Below are 19,704 nucleotides of genomic sequence, written 5' to 3' on the forward strand. Positions count from 1 at the left end.
TCTGGCTCCACTTGATCTTCTTCTTCACCTTCATCACCATTCGGATCCATGATGGGATCCCCTTCGCCATCATCTCCAATCACTTGTTCATGATTTTGGGGCTTATAAGAATCTTCATTCCTTACAACCCTTAGCTTTGGTTTCTTTAATTTGTTGATGTCTTCGATTGTTTGATCTTCGAAGAAAACAACATCTCTGCTCCGGATAACTTTTCTGTTAACCGGATCCCAAAGCCGATAGCCGAAATCATCTCTTGGTGACCCAAGATAGATGCACTCTTTAGTCTTGGAGTCTAGCTTGGCTCGTTCATCCTTAGGGATATGGACGAACGCTCTGCACCCAAACACCTTCAAATGGTTGTAAGAGATCTTCTTACCCGACCAAACTTCCTCCGGGACATTGCCTTCCAAAGGAACTGATGGTGTGAGATTTATGACGTCCACTGCAGTCTTTATGGCTTCTCCCCAAAATGGCTTGGGTAGTTTAGCGTGAGAGAGCATGCACCGAACTCTTTCTGTGATCGTTCGATTCATTCTTTCAGCTAGCCCATTCAGTTGCGGCGTCTTTGGTGGTGTCTTCTCCATTCTGATTCCATGAGCTTTGCAAAACGCTTCAAAGGGACCTCGATACTCTCCACCATTGTCAGATCGAACACACTTGAGTTTTTGACCCGTACTTCGTTCTGCTTGGGCTACAAACTCCTTGAAAGCATCGAGAACTTGATCTTTTGTTTTCAAAAGATGTATCCACACCTTTCTTGAATGGTCATCAATAAAGGTGACGAAATATGATGCACCTCCATTGGATTTCTCGGACATGGAACATACGTCAGTATGCACAAGATCAAGAATATGCTTTCTTCTCATAGGCGTAGACGATCTTCGGAAAGCGACTCTATGTTGTTTTCCGGCTAAGCAATCATGACATGGTGAGAGAGAGAGACCTTTCATATCAGGAAGAAGTTTCTTGCGAGAAAGTATGTTTAAACCTTTCTCACTTATATGCCCGAGTCTTCGGTGCCATATATCCATGTCATCACTTGCGACATTTACTTCTTCCTTGCAAAGCTTGGCTTGAGCCACATATAATGAACCTTCTTTTCTTCCTCGAGCCATGATCAAACTCCCTTTGGTTAGCTTCCATTTGCCACTGCCAAAGTGGCTATCGAAACCGGCATCATCAAGCTTCCCGGTTGATATGAGATTGAGTCGAATGTCGGGAACATGCCTTACATCCTTGAGAACTATCTTACATCCTGTGTTTGATGTAAGAATAACATCCCCCTTTCCAACGATCTTGCTTCTTCCTTGATTTCCCATTTGAACATTACCAAAGTCACCACTTTGGTAGGTTGTGAAGAAGCTTCCATGAGGGGTGACGTGAAAAGAAGCACCAGAATCAACGATCCATGAACTATCATCAGAGCTAAGATTACATTCTCCAATGAGATATAATTCTTCGCTCTGGTCTTCCACAATGGTGGTAGTCTTGTCTTCATGCTTCTTTGTAGGATTGAACCGGTCTGGTTTGATATTACCGGTTTGTTTGTCTTTCTTGAAAAACCGACATTCCGACTTCATGTGACCCGGCTTGCCGCAATAATAGCAGGTAACTCTTGAACGTGACTTGGATCTTCCTCGAGATTGGTCTCGTCCTCTGCTTCTGTTGTGACCACGAGTCTCTTCTCTACCCCGTCTATCAACAATGTTAGCTTCTGAATAAGAGCTCGAACCTCGCTCCTTCCTGCGAACTTCTTCATTTAGAAGGCTATCAGTGACGGTGTCCATGGTAAGCTTTCCCTCCGGTGCTGAATTGCTTAGAGTGACAACTAGTGTGTCCCAACTCTCCGGTAGTGAACTAAGGAGTAAAAGGGCTTGCATTTCGTCTTCAACCTTCATATCAACTTTGTTAAGTTGATTTACGATCCCCTTGAAATTGTTCAAGTGCTCCATCATGCTCTGGCCATCCTTGTACTCCAACTTTACCAACCGTCGAGCAAGAAGAGCTTTGTTTCGAGGTGTTTTCTTTTGAATCATGGATTCAAGTTTTGTCCATAATTCAAAAGCATTTGTGTAGGTAGATACATGTTCAAAGAGAGATCGGTCGACATACTTGCGTATTACGGCAACCGCTTTTCTATTAAGAATCTCCCATGCTTTATCATCCTTTCCTTCCGGCTTATCCTTCATGATGATGGGCTCATGCAAATCCTTGCAATAAAGGTGATCTTCCATCATCGGTTTCCAATAAGAGAAGTTGTCCGTCGTGAGCTTGAACATATCACCTTCAAAGGTAACGGTGGCCTCCATCTTCACTTCTTCAAAGATAACCGGTAACTCGACTCTGATACCAGTTGTTGGGAAAATTAGCGGATAATATTTTCTTCGAGAGGTTAAGATGGAATGTAGACGGTTTATGTTCGAGATAACCTTCTTCTTTTTAGGAAAGGGATTTTCTAGTAAGGCTTGTGTTTGGAGATTTCTTAAAGACTTTTGGAACCTTTTATGAAATGTTTTCTTTTTATTGCTTTTCTTGATTCTGGATGATTACAAATGGTGCTAAGCACCCCTATTTATACAAGTGAAGGAGTACACTCTAACATGTTCTAGATTTCTCTAAATTATTATTTTATCTAACTCCATAACTTTCTCTCTTCTTCTCCATAATTCTAGATAGTTCTTCTTCTTGGGCTCTTGGATCATAACTTGATTAGTTATTATTCTTGGGCTAATGAGGGAAAACCCAACACTACGTTACCAACGACGTGTACCGCATGCATCCAACGGCGCTTGTGGATCCTCATCAAGATAAGTTGTTTAAACGGTTTGGACTCTGCTTCTTCGCTAACCGGACAGAGGACTGTGGTTATACCGATGGAGGATGTGATAGCGGTCGCTGGAGGATCATGGAGGGTGATAAACCCATCTCTTCGATCGTGGTCAGGGGTGAGAGTACTTTTGGTTACAAGAGGGTTTTCAAGTTTTGCGAAGAGGGTGATAAACCCAGATACGGCTATACTGATCCCAACGGACAAGCTGTGTTCCTGACTTGGATTATGGAAGAGTATAGGCTTGCCCAAGAGGTCATGAAGGATAAAGTGTTGTGCGTTATCAAGCTTCTTCCGAGGTAAATAGCCATTGATCATGATTCATGAGCCTCTCTGTATTCTAACTATGATATAGTTTCTTAATTCTCTAGCTGCTCGATTTGGTTTAGACATTTGTGGTTACAATTTCTTTTACACACTAGAACGCCAATCGTATAAAGACAACAATATTAGCAGCATCGTCACAAATGATTTGTCTTCTGAAGTTTATTCTCTGCCAACAAAAGTTTCACGAAACTATATATAAGAATTAAGAACTAAGACAGACACCAGTAACGTACCTTGTGAAGTAACCGTGTTCAGACGATGCAAGGCCACTCAAATAAATTTAGATCTCTTGCTCGATCTTCAGCAAGCACCAATAGTTTCTTAAAGTACAGAGCCTTTTGAAACTGGGGGAGGGGCAGTGCATATCCAAATCCTGCGGAAAAAAAAAAACTCAATATGCCACACATGATGTGTACTCATGTAGGGATAGTGTTTTTTTTATGATGTAGTTGCTTCCCAAAATCAAACATGGCAATGGCAGAAAATATTGCACTGGCTAATAGTAATATGCTTCTCTCAACGTCCCAATGATTAACGCTAATTGCCACAATTCAAGAAGATGAGTAAACCGTGAACAAGCGTGATTTTTGCGTGGAGAATCATGACTAAGAGCCACTGGCTCATAATCTTGGCAAGAGAAGATCAATATGGGTGTTGGACATACACTCACATAAATAATACTTTACTTACCTTTATGTTTTGGGACGACTAGGACTAGTTCTGTAATTATTTTTTGAAGGTTGTTGCTTTGTCGTTGATTGTTTGAGATTTGTTTCTTTTGAATCTAATCTATAGTTTGTAGAGATTTACTTTGAACAATTACTTTTGATTAAAAGCTTTGAACAAACATTGGCAACTTAATTATTTTTTAAATTATAAATTACTAAGAGTATTAATCCCATGATAAAATTTTTATCATCAGTAGTAATTTAATTTTTTTTATTATAAAATATGAAAATGATAAAAAAACATATGAGTAGAAAGCATCATTTAATAGATATTAATATTAAAAAATATACTATATAAGTTAATATTATTTAAATTTAATTATATATCCTATCAAATAAAAATAATATTTTCTGGATTAATAAAATTTATATGTTCGCACCAATTTAACTATATATGTAATAGTTACTGAATTTTTAATTATTCAATACATTTTTATTATTTTATAATATATAAAAACATATAATACTAAAAATAATGTGTATATAAAATATTTATTCCGCGCAAGGCACAGGTCTTAACCTAGTTGGTTACTATTTGTGTTATCTTGGAACTGAAGTTCTACGAATATCATATGAATTGGACTTCGGTCAAATTAAATGATATAATTTGATATACACAGGGCTGGGTCAATACTGTTAGAGGTCCTTAGGAAAAAAAAAATTTTACCCTCTAAAATTTACAGATAATGTTTAAAATATTTTTAATATTTAATTAGTAATACTTTGTACATTTTATAATGAAATAAAACTATATACATATCAAATTTTTTTGAGCTCTTTTCAATTTTATTTATTATATTTATAATTTTTATATATATATATATATATAAAATATAGATTTATAAGAAAATTGGATCTCTTATTATTATACAGGGGACATGGACTTAGACTTGGAGCAATCACACCGCTCGTCCACCCTAATAAGCAGGCCCTGGATATACACATGTTTCTCATAAACGCAATATATGTAAAAAAAACATGATCTGATTTGTGTCTATCATAAACATAGTGCATGCAAAATCTTCGTGAAAAAATATATATATTTGTTTATACAAAAAATTAAGTTGTAAATTTTTTTATCCCACTTGTTGCTTTCGTGTGTTCATCGTATTATATGAGAAAGATAAACAAACTCAAATAGTTTAATCATAATGTAACAAACACCAAAAACAAAACAAAAGACATATGAGTTTACAATTTTTTTTAACGTCTGATTAATTATGCTATTACAACGATGATAAATATTACATAGACGATTCTACAGCCGACAATTCTACCATCATATGAGAATGCATGTCTGACTGCATCACTCCGAGCTGCCCTATGGCATCCATGTTCAATGATACGCTTTGCACCATGCTGAAGATCTCTTGTAATATTTTTTCTTCATAATCTGCATAATTTGCGTTTTTACTGGTGTAAAATAGTGTAAAAGCATTAATGAAATCTTAGTCAAACCACAAAAATAAAGGGGCTTCCACAGTTTACAATTACACATTAATATATTAATTCTCATTTTTAATTAAAATAAAGAATTATGATTTGCTTGTCACATGAAAATCAAAAATTGATGATATGTTTCGTGACTTGAGCACAAAGATTTTCATGAAACATCTAGATGAACTTGTACCAAGACTTACATCCAAACTATTCACAATTTATAATGCTTCCATCACTTTGGATGCAATGGTATGTTCAAATCAAAAGTGAAGTGGATCACAAAATGCATGTTTAATATATAGAAAGGTAAGAAGTAGGTAAAATAAAACTTGCATCACAAAGAGATCAATTGCATGGATCCTACGATCACCGTTGCATGGTGCAAACATCATGGAGTACTTATTGAAAAGGTAAAAATCTTGTTATAAACACAACTTTGTCTTCTTGTAAACTAATTTAAAAATGTTTCTTGTTTTAGGTATTCAACACATCTCTTGTGGTTAAATTTGGTTGGGCAATGGATGCAGAACAAGATTAAATGTTATTTTCATAAAGGTTGGGAACCTCCATGCTTTAGAGCATAAGCCACTTACATTTCAGCATAAGCTTGTTCAGCTCAAGGAAAAACTTTTGAAAATAATTTGCAAAGTTAAACACTTTGAAATGATAATCTCTCAACGTTCTGAGAGATAAAGTTGACCATTACTTAACTTGTTTGAATAATATATTAACAGATTATTTTTACGAACGTTGGGAACACCCATGTTTTTTTTTTTTTTTTTGAACATTGAACACCCATGTTGTGTACATAAGTCATTGACATTTCATTATAAGTTGATATTGTTTTTTTCTTAATAGGGAGCTTCAAGTGTTTCTACCATGGCTGTTGTTTTGTATTGGGAGAAGAATCAGGTAAGATTAGTAGAGAGAAAGAGAATGGTGTCTATAATGTTGATTGTTTGAATTTGTTGCTTTGGAGTGAAATTTATAATGACCAGTAGTATATTGGTGTGTCTCTGTTGTATTATGTGAAATCTGATTCTTTGGGGGAAACCGTGCAAAAGTTTCTGGTAAATATTACTAGTATTTGTGTTATCTTGAAAATTGTAATCAATTATTTTTATTATTATTTGGTTTTGTTCAACTTTTTTCCTAATTATTATGTAATACTGATATATGTTTAAAGAAAAATAAAAACTATGGGCAAATGTAAAAGTATCCGTTAGAAATAGAGGATAGTTGCGAAATATAGATTAAGAGGTGGTAAACAGGCTAGTAGTAACTAACTGAACTCTATTAACATCACTCGCTGCTCTTACGCTCTTCTTCTTCCTTTTCTTCGCTTCATCCCCAAAGAAACAACCACTTCTTCTTCCTTCCTTTTCTTTGCTTCATCCCCAAGAAACAACCGCTTCTTCCTCCTTCTTTCGATTAAGTTTCATTATGGCTGCTGCTGGTGATTATTTAGGGATCAGAGACGATCTGATGGGAGCAGGAGACGAGCTGATACTCTTACGTTACCTGAAGCCGATGATCGATGACGGAGCATCCTGGCCTCAACACTTCGGCGAAGACGCAGACGTGTTCAACAAGAATCCAAGCACAGTATTCAATCCTGAGAACACAGTCTTCCTGATCGTTAATCCTCGAACAGAGGCATGTGGTAAAACCGATGGATGTGAGTATGGTAGCTGGAGGATCATGGCACGCGATAAACTGATCAAGAACGAGGTGACCGGGAAGCTTCTAGGGTTCAAGAAGATTCTCAAGTTCTGCGTAAAGAAGACGAAGAGAGGCAGAGAGTACAAGAGAAGCTGGGTCATGGAAGAGTTCAGGCTTCTCAACCCTAAGCAAGATCACGTGATTTGCAAGATTCGTCTTTTGTTCCACGCCGAAATAGGTTTCTTGCTATCCAAGCATTTCTCCTATTCGTCTGGTCCGCTTCCTGCAACACAGTCATTGCCAGCTTATGGATACGGTTTTCCTAATCCAGAATACGAGGGTGCATATTATCTTCGGAGCTTGATCGATCATGAAAACGAATGGCCTAGCTACGTTGCCAACGACGTGTTCTGCATGCATCCATCGGCGCTTGTGGATCCTCATCGAGATCAGATGTTTGCAGAATCCGGAATCTGCATCTTCGCTAACCGGACAGAGGCTTGTGGTTATACCGATGGGTGTGATGGAGGTTGCTGGAGGATCATGGAGGGTGATAAACCCATCGCTTCGATCATGGAGGGTGAGACTTTTGGTTACAGGAGGGTTTTCAAGTTCTGCGAAGCGGATGGTACAGCCAAATACTCCTATACTGATCCCTACGGAGAAGTTGTGTTTCTGACTTGGATTATGGAGGAGTATAGGCTTGCGGAAGAGGAGATGAAGGATAAAGTGTTGTGCGTTATCAAGCTTCTTTAGGTAAATATGCATTGATCATTGATTCAGGAGTCTCTGTGTGTGTTTTTCTTCTCCCTCTGTATTCTAACTATGATATGATATAGTTTCTTAATTCTCTACCTAGTCAATTTGGTTTAGACACTTGTGGTTGCAATTTCTTTTAGACACAAGAACGCTAATAGCATAAAGGCAACAATATTAGCAGCATCGTCACATAGATTTGTTCTTGTAAAGTTTTTTTCTCTGGCAACAGAAGTTTCACGAAACTATAAGAAGTAAGACACACCAGTAACGTACCTTGTGAAGTTTCACTACTTATGTAATTGTTTTTGGAAGGTTGTTGCTTTGTCGTTGATTGTTTGAGATTTGTTGCTCTGGAATGTAATCTATAGTGTGCAGGGAGATGTGTACTAGTATTGAAACCATATAAAAGTTTTTGGGTATTATTTGTGTTATCTTGAAATTGAAGTTCTACGAACAGCATATGAATTGGTGGACTTTGGGTCGAAGTAAATGATATAATTTGATATACACACGTGTCTCATAAACGCAATATATGTAAAAGAAAACATATGATCTGATTTGTGTCATAAACATAGAGTAGGCAACTTTCGTGTGTTCATCGTATTATATGAGAAAGATAAACAAACTCAAAAAGTTTTATCATAATGTACCAAACACCAAAAACAAAAAATGAGGTTTAATATTACACGTTAAAGAGGCCAGAAAGCCAAATGAAACCTGGTTCATACCAGAATTATATTCTTATTAACAAAATGAAATTTTGTTCTTTTAAATGACTGAAATTTAGAATCAAAAATCCGTCCATCACCTCTACTGAAAAGCCCAAACACTGTCAAATTAAATCTTTGTAGAAAGAGCAATTTTTAAAATGACAAACATATAAACTCTTTAACTCTTAGTGATCCAAAAGTTTATTCACTAAACCACCTCTTTTTTTGGTCGGCCATACTAATCGAAAGACAAAAGACAACGGTTAAGTGTAAGCGATGTCAGGGAGTACATATACCACCAAAAAGAAGGCGAGTCAGAGCCGTGTGGCCAACTGATAATGGGCTTTCAATCTTATTATCAACCCACGTGTCTGCTCTCTTGTGAAGCCATATGTTAGGCTTTGATGTTGCCCTGGTTTTCCTCTGCTCTTACAAAAATAAATAATAATTGGTCAATGATCATGATATATACTCTCGTGTTAAGTATTAATCATGTTTTCTTTTGTTGTTAACTAAGAGCATCTCCAAAAAGAAACTCTATTTTGAAGTTTCCAGAACTCTATATTTGAAGTTTAAAGGTGTTTTTCTCCAAAAGCAAAACTTCAAATTCAACTTCAAAACTATTTGTATTTTATAATATGGTCCTTATATTATAAATAATTAGCAGATATATAAACATATTACAATAATATTAATTAATAAAATATTCTATTAAAATATAAAAATTTAAATAAAAATAACTTAATTAATATTGAACTTCAAACAAATACCATATTATTCTATAAAATGATTTTCGTAATGCATATATGATCTATTAGTGCATATCAAAGTAAAAATGGCTCTCCTTATTTTTACTTTGTAGATTACAAGCTAAAATTTGTTGAAATTGGGTGATATTGATACTTGTAAATACATTAGATCAGAACAAGAAAGTAAAAGAGAAACATAAAATATTGCTAAGAGACTAATTTCTTTTCGATGATATTAATACTCGTGAATATATTCGATATGAACAAGAAAAAATTGTACGAAAAATACATCAAAAACAACAACAACAACCATCTTAAGTTACACAAAAAAAATTTGGACAATATTTGAAAATTTTGAAGTTTCCGGATCAAACTTAGCTGACTATTAGTGTTGTTGTAATATTTAAATTTGTGTGATAGTTATGTTTTCATGTAACTTTTTCAAAAAAATTGTTAAGTTTCGTTTGGATATTATTGTTGTCTAAATCTGGTTTAAAATATTTTAAATCTTATTTTAAAGTTTTATTTAATTTTATGTGTAAAATTTAAAATCTGTAAGAAAAATTAAAATATTTATGAGATATATATTTTTAAAAGATTAAAACAATAAAGGAGGAAATATTCATGAATCATAAAAGTGGTGTGTGATTGTAGGGACTAAAATGCAAATAAAATATGAAACTTCAAATATAGAATTTCACTCTTCAAAACTTCAAATTTGAAATTTTGAAATTCTTTTTTGAAGAACAAAAAACTTCATATTTAAAACTATAGAGTGTCTTTTGGAGATGCTCTAAGTAATCATGTTTCATAAGTTAAATTTCTCCATTGGTCCCCGAAGCGTCGATGAGGCCGACATATATACACAGTTGACAGTCGTGTATATACAAAACAAGATTTATGGTCGACGCTAAAAAGATGAAGGAACACATGTTTTAATTCTGAAATATTTGATTGTCATGAAATGAAGCACTAATTAAAATTATCCCTATTGTACGTGTAGATTGTACACCATACAAGTGCCGATACTTACTACCAAGTTTTTATTTAGTAAATGCCACCCGTCATTAGGATGGATCTAGAAACGTAATCTCTCTTTTCATTGTTTTAATACTGGTTAACAAATAAAATATATTTTGTCGTTTAGGTAGAGATCAAAATTTGAAATTAAAATTGGATTTTTATGTTGTCAGCGTCAACAGTTGGTACTTACTATTTTAAGAAACATACCATACACAACGATACAGCTTATTCCCTATTTCCAGTCTCGAAAATTCAAAGTTTTACTTATAGGTACATAGATGGTGTCAAATACGTTACAAGACATCAAAATATTAGAATGATAGACCAATTCACTGAAGGCCTAAAAATCATGTGCTAAATACAGAAGATAATGCGCATTATGTACCATTATCGTATTCTAACTATAAGATATTAACTTATAATTTTGTTTTGAGTACTGAGTAGTATACTTTTAACATATACACACGTATAGACATAATTACATTTAAGAAAATGATACACACTTATTGATCTTTGATTTACCTGCAAGTTGCAATGATATTTGAATGAGTCCTCTCTAAGACCATATCCAACAGAATCTTCTTGGTGAATAATATTCAATCTCAACATTCACATTTAAGATAAAATTATTTGGAACTTTACCAATAAGGAAATGTACCAGAACATACGATTGCTTGACCAAGGACCTCCGACATAAACTGAACGTTGTAGAAATGTTAATTTTTTTTCGTCAACTTATTTTTTTGTCAACGAAATGTTAATTCATTTTTATTGTATTCAGAATTGGCTTCCCTTATATTATTTTTCTTCGCCACTGTATATATAATCCGACAAAATATAAATCAAAGATTGAGGGCAAACACAACGTGGAGAATGGGGTCCAGTACTTAGATAATAGAATCTATTCTGGCTGATATTATTAGTTAGCCAACCATCCCCACTCCATCCATCTCCTCCCGCTAGTTTATTAGATTTTGTTGTCAAAATTATTATTTTTATTAATATTGTAATCTCCCAAAGAATGCGTGTGTATATTAGTTATAACCAAAATAATTATGTTTCATTTTCCTTTACATTTTTACAACAAGAAAATAGTGGATCATCGATGCTTACTCTGTTATTTTACTAATTTGAAACAAATATACTCAATATCCTCCAAAGCTATGAAGCAAATTAAATCCCTAATATATTAATTGAAGATCTTTTAAAAAGTTATAACCTAAATTTTATAAAAATTTAAAAAAAAACTCCTTCCTATGTGGCACTTGTGTATGTCTTCTAAATCCTATTTCAAAGATTTCTAAAACGCCTTATATAAACTATAGTCTAAAAATTATAATATCTAGCAAAATAATATTTCGAACGCTATAGTTGGTCGCATATATCAAATCCTTATTGTTTCGCAGACTTTCTTTAAATATAACATACGGAATTATCTAATGTGATTAATATATATATATATATATAATGATTTTAAACAATAAATATTTGATAACAATCTGTATACTTTTTTATCATTTTTGTTTATTTCTTTATTATTAAAATAAATTACATAATTACATTAATCATACAATAAAATTCTAGATTTGTTTTATATATGTTGTATTTTGAATTATTCAAAACGAGTATAAATTACTAAAATTATTAAAAGTCTCACATAAACTATTACGATCAAGGTTTATTTTTTTCTATATTAAGATATAATGATTATAAGACCATATGAAGAAATAATTTTATTTTAATAATTTTTTATGTTAATATATATACATATATATATATATCATATCGTCTAAATTAAACTATACATCGTATGAAGATGTATACTTATATTTTGATATTTGCATTGAACAAATATTGAAAAGTTAATATTTTAATTTTGAAATATTCATTATTTTTTAAAGATTATAAATTATTGAAATTATCCCACATTAAAAAAAATTGTTGTTGTAAACTTTTGTTACACAAATATGCAAATAATCATAAAATCATATGAGTAGAAACTTCATTTAATAAATATCCATTTTAAAAGTGTACTATATATATATGTTAATATCATTTAAATTTAATTATATATCATATACGAAAGATAAGATTGATTTTTTTTATTTATGTACTGTAAAATGATTGCGAATAAACAAGAGTGATAGTTTGATTTATATACACATACCAATTTATTACGTAATAATAACTGATTTTTTAGTTATTTAATATATACTTATTATTTTATAATATACAGAAAAACATAAAAATATATAAAATATAAAATATTTATTTTGCAAAAGGTGAAGATCTTAACCTAATTATATACCTCTTTAATTATTTTAAATCATAAAATTTTTCTAAATCTCAGGTCAAAACAAACAAACGAAATGAGAATAAACTTCAAAATTAATATTTATATCGAACAATAACCAAAATGAAAAAGAAAAAAATATTAAAGATAGATAGGATTGACACGTGAACGTGAACGTAAACTTCTCATAACCATAATTAATTTTTAAATTACTAAATTATGATATAAAAACGAACTCACATAGTTTCATTATAATCAAATAGACCCGAAATTTTTTGACCTAAACGTTAGGTTTTTATGTGGTAAGTTATTTTTTGACCTAAAATTTTAATAAAAATGGTGGTATCAGGTCATCAGTAAAACAAATGATGTAATTAACAAAAAGTTAAAAAAAAATTGTTTTAAGACCAAAATATTAATTAAATCAAGAATATAAATTTATTTTTCGGCATATTATTTTTAAATAATTTTTATGTAAATCAAGAATATAAATTTATTTTTTCCGTATAATATTTTTTAAATAATTTTTATATAAATTTGCGCATGTCTTATCTTAGTATTTCGTTATATCACAACCATATATGATTCACTCTATGTTGCATGGAAACTCGGTTGAAGGTATGTTTCACATTTCGGAAACGTTTCGGAATGGAATCTTTCAGAAACTCGCGGAAACGCATTGGAAACTCGTTTCTTAAAAATCTCAGTTTGGAAACTTTGTGGAAACTTGCGTTTCTATTTTGGAAACTCGCGTTTCTGTTCTGGAAACGCTAAATCTTTTCAATTAGTTATGATTTGTTGTTATGATTTTTATTTTAGTTAAACTATTTATTATTTAAGTACTGGATTTTTGTTATTTTGAATTTTTTATATGATTTTGATGTTTAATTGTGACTTATTTTTTTCGTATAATTAAATAGAATGAATATTTGTTTATTTGTATTCTAAGATATAGTAAACATAATAAAAATAAATGCAAATATTAATCAATTATATATATATATATATATATATTAGACGTTTCTAAAATGTTTCCAAAACATAAAAAATCAAAAATCACGTTTCCACGTTTCGAAACGTTTCGTTTAAACGTATCCGTTTCCGTTTCCATGCGACCTAGGATTCACTATTTTTGTTAAAAATATGTGTGGATATATATAATTTATACAACCATTATAATTCACTATTTTTGTTAAAAATATGTGTGGATATATATAATTTATATTTTATAGGATTAAATACTAACCATACTGGTTACAAGGTAAAGTACCGATGCATTTTATGGGTTTTCCCATATTGCTATAGTTGGGGAAATGAACAACAAGAAAAAGATTTTTCTGTTATAACAAAAAGATCGTGATATGGTGACTTGCTTACTTCATCGAGATGTTCTTCTTATCCATTTCCTTTTCCGAAAAGGAAAATTATTAAATAAATAAAAAGTAGAGAAAAATCAAATAAAATTTTACTCTTTCTAGAGAGAGAGAAACAGAGTAGTAGAGAGAGAAGGGTCTGCTTTGGCGGTTGGAAGCAGCAGCAGCAGTTGCTATCAGAACTTTGCTTCATATAAACAAAATCTCAGGAGTTAGATTAGGCCAACTGTTCTCTTCTCCCTTTCTTTAATTCTCTTCAAACCAAAGCAAACAAACAAAACTAAAGCAGAATACATAAACAATCCTTTTTGTTGTTGTCGTCGTTATGGTTTGATTCTTGGTAGCCATCCCTCGCCCAACTTCACCTTCTCTGACATAATCACAACACCTTCCCTTTTCTTCTATCTGTCCCTATATAATCAGTTAATCACATATCGTGGAGTTCGTGTACGGAACTGCGCTTGCCTCTTTTTTTTTTGGTGGTTGCAGATAAAAGGTATATATGATTATATATTTATTTACTGAATTTTCATGTGTTTTAATTATTGTTAGGCCATACAAATTTCGTGATTTTTTTTCTAGCCCCTAATCTTACCATGTTCTTTCATGATATTTTCGTTTATATACTTTCACGTTTCACGTGTGTGAACACAACTTATATACTTTCAGAAGATTGATTCTTTCTATACAATCTTTTCTCTTGTGAAGGTCTTAAATTTTGAAGCTTTGGAAAAATTTCAATGGATACTGTTCAGTCCGAGTCACCTTCCAGTAATATCTCCATCACAATTTCATCGTCTTCTTCGTTATGTACCACACCACCACGAAGTGACAACAGTCATGTGTCTCCCTCTGTTGTTCAAGAGAGGCTTCCAACTTCCTTCTACTTGAGATTAGCTATGAAGGTATCTAGAGCTAGATGGTTCATCTTCTTGAGAAGAGTTTTTCACTACCAGAACGGTTCAACATCAGATCTTGGCTCCAACCCTTTCAACTCCAGCACGTGGATGATGTCTGAGCTCATAGCTCTGTTTATTCAGCTTACTGTCATAACATTCACACTAGCTATCTCCAAAGATGAGAGTCCTATTTGGCCGGTGAGGTTATGGATCACAGGATATGATATTGGATGTCTACTTAGTCTCATGCTCTTGTATGGTCGCTTTCGCCAGCTAGACCATGACCATGGCGATATTGAGCAGCAACATAGAGGCACAGAAGAAAACAGGTAAACTTATCTTTTCTTTGATTATGAATCATATATAACCTTTGCATGATCCTGAAGTTGTATTGTAATTGTGAATTTTCAGGAGCTCTCATTTGATGAATAGATGCAGAACGTCGCTAGAGCTTTTCTTTGCGATTTGGTTTGTGATTGGGAATGTTTGGGTGTTCGATTCTAGGTTCGGTTCTTTCAACCATGCTCCAACTCTCCACGTCCTCTGCGTCTCTCTTCTAGCTTGGAACGCTCTCTGCTATTCTTTTCCTTTTCTTCTCTTCATGTTCCTCTGTTGCATTGTGCCTCTCGCTAGTAGCCTCCTTGGATACAACATGAACATGGGTTCTTCAGACAGAGGAGCATCTGATGACGAAATCTCTAGTCTCCCTAGCTGGAAATACAAACGAATCGATGACAATGCTTCAGCTCCTGCAACCGATGATCCAGTAAGTCCTAATACTTTTGACTCACAAATCAAACTAGCTAGTCCCATAACGGTTTATGCCCAGGACACTGAATCATGCTTTGAATAAAAATAGATTCCATACCAGGCTAGAACAGAGTCATCACATAGTAATTACCACTTAAGGATTGAAAAGGGTTAGATTTGATATTTGTTTTTTTATTTATTTGCAGCAGTGTTGTATATGTTTGGGAAAGTATAAAGACAAGGATGAAGTAAGAGAGCTACCATGTTCACATAAGTTTCATCTAAAGTGTGTAGATCAGTGGCTTCGTATCATCTCTTGTTGTCCTCTCTGCAAACAAGATCTTCCCAGATGATAAAAGGCAAAAACCCTAAAGCAGACAAGAGCTCATAAGAGTCAGTCTCTCTGAATTTAAGTTATATAGTTTTTTTCTGGTTTGGTTTCTTCTTTCAAAGGTTTTTTGTTTTTTTTTTCTTAATTTGATATGAAGCAAGTAGGTTATTTGTGTGAGTGTCAACTTTTTTGTACAGAAAGAGCTCACCAGTAATCAAAGTACATTGTGAGGGAGATACATATCACAATGCCACAGCATTTATAGAATCTTGATGTAGACGTAGTAAACTTTTTTTTTTTTTTTTGTCTAAAATAGACGTAGTAAACTTCATATGTTACTTTCTCTTTTTGCCTTATATTTTCAGTTTTCTTTTCTTTGCTAATGAAAACATAAGGGTTAAACCATGTAAGCTCCATAAGGGTTCAAACTAATTTAAAAGTTATCACATTCGTAGTATCTAGACGTTCAACTCATGTCGATTATAAAGTTAGTTTGGTTCACAAGGTATCTAAACCTTTTGAGATGACTTTTGACTTTCCAACTATCTGAGGTGCTTTAATTTGGGTTTGAATTTTAAGGTCGTTCCCTGACTAAAAATAGGGTCAAGCCCCAAAAAACAAGCAAATGTTACTGTATATTTTTTTAGTTATAAGATCTTCAAATTAGTCCGTTCTTTCTCAGTTTGGCGCTGACAAAATTAGATTTCTCAAAATATTTTCAGTTATCAAAATTTGGGTTATTCATATAAAGTCCTATCGATTTGACAATTCATAACATTATGCTCGCCCAATTGTGCAAGTGTGTAACCAGAAAGAGAAGAATATAACAAGTAGTCAAATAGATTCCCCTTATTCTTTTTCTTTTCTAGAATACTAACCAACTGAATCTTTAAAAAGCAGTTTGCAAACTATTTTTAGCTGCCTCTTCTCACAAGTCACCCATATAAGTACCACATATACATTCCTTGGAAACAAAAACAACGAGACCTGGCTGCAAATCATTCTTTATTTTCCATCAAAACCATGGCGAGAGAAAACCCTTCAACCCTAATTCTTGGAGATTCTATAAGTTTAGCCAAGATCAAGACCTGAAAGCGCTGAACATATCTTCTTCCACTGTCATATATGCGAAGGAGATCTGGAGTAATGGACCCTGGAATCGCCAACTAGATACTTCACCAAGATATTACAGGAAAGCTGGAGGTGGATTCCTCTACCACCTTATGGTTTCTCCGGGAACACCTTCCCATGGATCTGCTGGGCTATATGGCTCGCGAGGAATCAGCTTGTGTTTGAGAACAAGTCGCAGTCTCCAGAGGAAACAACTCTTCGAGCTCTACTGGCCCTTAAAGAATGGGAGGACGCCCAGGCCCCTCGTATCAGCACTAACACACCAAGCTTGCGACCTCCTCATCAACATCTCCACCGATCCCGTGAAGACTCACCGTTTAATAACCAGGAGATCTACTGTAACACCGACGCTGCTTGGATTTCAACATCACGAACGGCGGGTCTGGCATGGATCTTCTCGGACCGTAATCAGACGGAATTGGATCGTGGATCAAAAGTCCATGCATGGGTGAAGCCCTTGCAATCAGAGAAGCTCTCCTCCACGCTGCTTCTCAAAACTACTCTACAATCTGTATCCGATCAGATTCCCAAGTGCTTGTCCAAGCAATCTCCTCTCGCCGGCATACGACGGAACTCTACGGAGTTCTCTCCGACATCGACGCGATTTCTTTCTCTGCATCTTCTCCCTTTGATTGTTGTCGTTTCATTTTCACCCCAAGGGCCAATAATGGGCTAGCAGATGGGCTTGCAAAAGCCTGTCTCTCATCCCATATTGCTTTGGGCTAAACTCATTTTAATTTCTGTATGCTTTATTAAAATGAAATGAATGCTTGTTGCTCAAAAAAAAAATCCAAGATCAAGACCAAAACTCACCGAGTTTACGCCGTTAGGGCTCTTCCTCCAGTAAACCTGGGAGCAAAACTGCCTATGTTCTCCGACGACACACGCTGGTTCTTTCAGGTGCAGACACCACCGTGCTGATTCCTTGACTCGTGTCGGGTCTATCGGGTCGAATCTCGCTGTGCTATTGTCGTCCAAGTCGGGCCGGTTTAGTGACTCACTCAAGGCTCAGTAAACCGCTATAGCGGGATGTGTTCAGTATATAAGGCTCCTAATGGGAAAAGCGGAACAAGCGTTGCGGATCTAGCGTATCAAGCAGATCGAGTGGATCGAGAGTGGATCAAGCAGATCGAGCGGATCGAGAGTGGATCAAGCAGATCGAACGGATCGAGAGAGGATCAAGCGGATCAAGCGGTCCAAAACATATGTTCGAATGGTAAAAGTGGATAAAAAGCGGTTCGAAATACTGTATAGATCTAAAATAATATATATAATTTTATATTCATTTTTATTATTAAAATTATTTATTTTAATAAATAATATATAAATTCAGTAAATATAATTTTATTCAAAATATAATAGAAAATTAATTTAAACATATATATAACTTTCGAGCTTTAAATAAAATAGAGTTGATATTTTACAAAATTAATTTATAAAATGGGATACATATAAAAGTTATATTCAAAATATAACATAAAAATAAATTTAATACATATAAAATTTTTTAAGCTTTCAGCTTTAAAATTAATTAAAAATTAATAATTTTTATATATTTTAAAAAATTCCAAACAATAAAATAATACATTTTAAAAATACAGTATAATATCAAATAAGAATATATACTAATATAGATATATATAACATATATAATGTAAAAATAAAAAATCAAAATTTTTATTTAAATGAACAAAATTGACATATTGATATAGACTAAATGTTGTTTTTAATGAAAGAAGTTTTCAAGATAAAAACTATAATATTATGTATGCATATATTACAAAAATAAATTATCATAAAAATATGAAAATAAACTTCAAAACTAAAAATTGGTTTACAAATAAAATAGGATAGAACACTCCTTTTGATATGTATATTGAAATTAAGTGGTTCCTCCACTTTTTCTTAGAAAAAGACAAAAATATTTAGACCTCTTGTGGTTCTTCCACTTTTTCCAATTCATTTGCAATGTTTCATGAATGGGAAAAAATAGTGGATGCTATGCTTTGGTGTAGGAACCACATTTTATTTCACTTCCCATTCATAATCTAAGAAGAACAAAGAAGTGTCGGTTTTGTGATTGTTTCTGCTGACATTGATCAATATTTATGAAAAAGAAGAAAAGGAATATGAAACCGATTGAAATTGGCCTAAACCGATTCAAGGTAAATTTTTATCTTTTTTCGATGGAATCGGAATCTCTTGGAAAACTCAATAGAAACTTGTGTTTCCACTTTAGTAACTTGTGATTCTGTTTTGGAAACATGAAGAAATTTTTTGTTAAACAAATTTTGCAACTTGTATCTTTATTTTGAGTTAAACTACTTAATATTTAAATATTAGATATCTACTGTTTTAAAATTTTAATATAATTTCGATGTTTAACTATTACTTGTTTCATTTTTGTATACTTAACATAAAATTGTTATTTGTTGATTTATATTCTTAGATAGATCAAACAGAAGCAAAAAAAAGTGTACTCACACATTAACCATTCATATATATGTATGTACATACATGTGTATATATTTATAAACGTTTCCAAAACATTTCTATTCTTAAATTTTTTTAAATCACATTTTCATGTTTTGAGACGTTTCATTTCCGTGTATCCCTTTTCGATTCCATACAACCTAGCATAAAATAATTAACTTAAACCTAATAATATTTATTATACTTACTCACTATATATATTTTCCTAA

General features: G+C 33.2%; 2 protein-coding genes across 3 annotated transcripts; both read left to right on the plus strand.

Moving 5' to 3' along the window:
* Window positions 1-3,050: 3,050 nt before the first annotated feature.
* Window positions 3,051-13,407, plus strand: LOC103845036. The gene has a single exon (XM_033282825.1). It carries the CDS (start codon window positions 6,766-6,768, stop codon window positions 7,738-7,740), a length of 975 nt encoding a protein of 324 aa, XP_033138716.1. The 5' UTR covers window positions 3,051-6,765; the 3' UTR covers window positions 7,741-13,407.
* Window positions 13,408-13,643: 236 nt separating this feature from the next.
* On the plus strand, window positions 13,644-16,314 carry LOC103845037 (E3 ubiquitin-protein ligase At1g63170). Of its 2 annotated transcripts, none has more exons than XM_009121864.3 (4): window positions 13,644-14,387; window positions 14,600-15,119; window positions 15,202-15,556; window positions 15,747-16,314. In XM_009121864.3, the coding sequence occupies exons 2-4, from the start codon at window positions 14,632-14,634 to the stop codon at window positions 15,891-15,893; spliced, it is 990 nt and encodes a 329-aa protein (XP_009120112.1). In that variant the 5' UTR covers window positions 13,644-14,387; window positions 14,600-14,631; the 3' UTR covers window positions 15,894-16,314. The 2 variants fall into 2 exon arrangements, with proteins under 2 accessions (XP_009120112.1, XP_009120113.1); XM_009121865.3 differs by having other exon boundaries at window positions 15,750-16,314.
* Window positions 16,315-19,704: the final 3,390 nt, after the last annotated feature.

Source organism: Brassica rapa, chromosome A10, assembly GCF_000309985.2.
Source record: "Brassica rapa cultivar Chiifu-401-42 chromosome A10, CAAS_Brap_v3.01, whole genome shotgun sequence".
Lineage (NCBI taxonomy): Eukaryota > Viridiplantae > Streptophyta > Magnoliopsida > Brassicales > Brassicaceae > Brassica > Brassica rapa.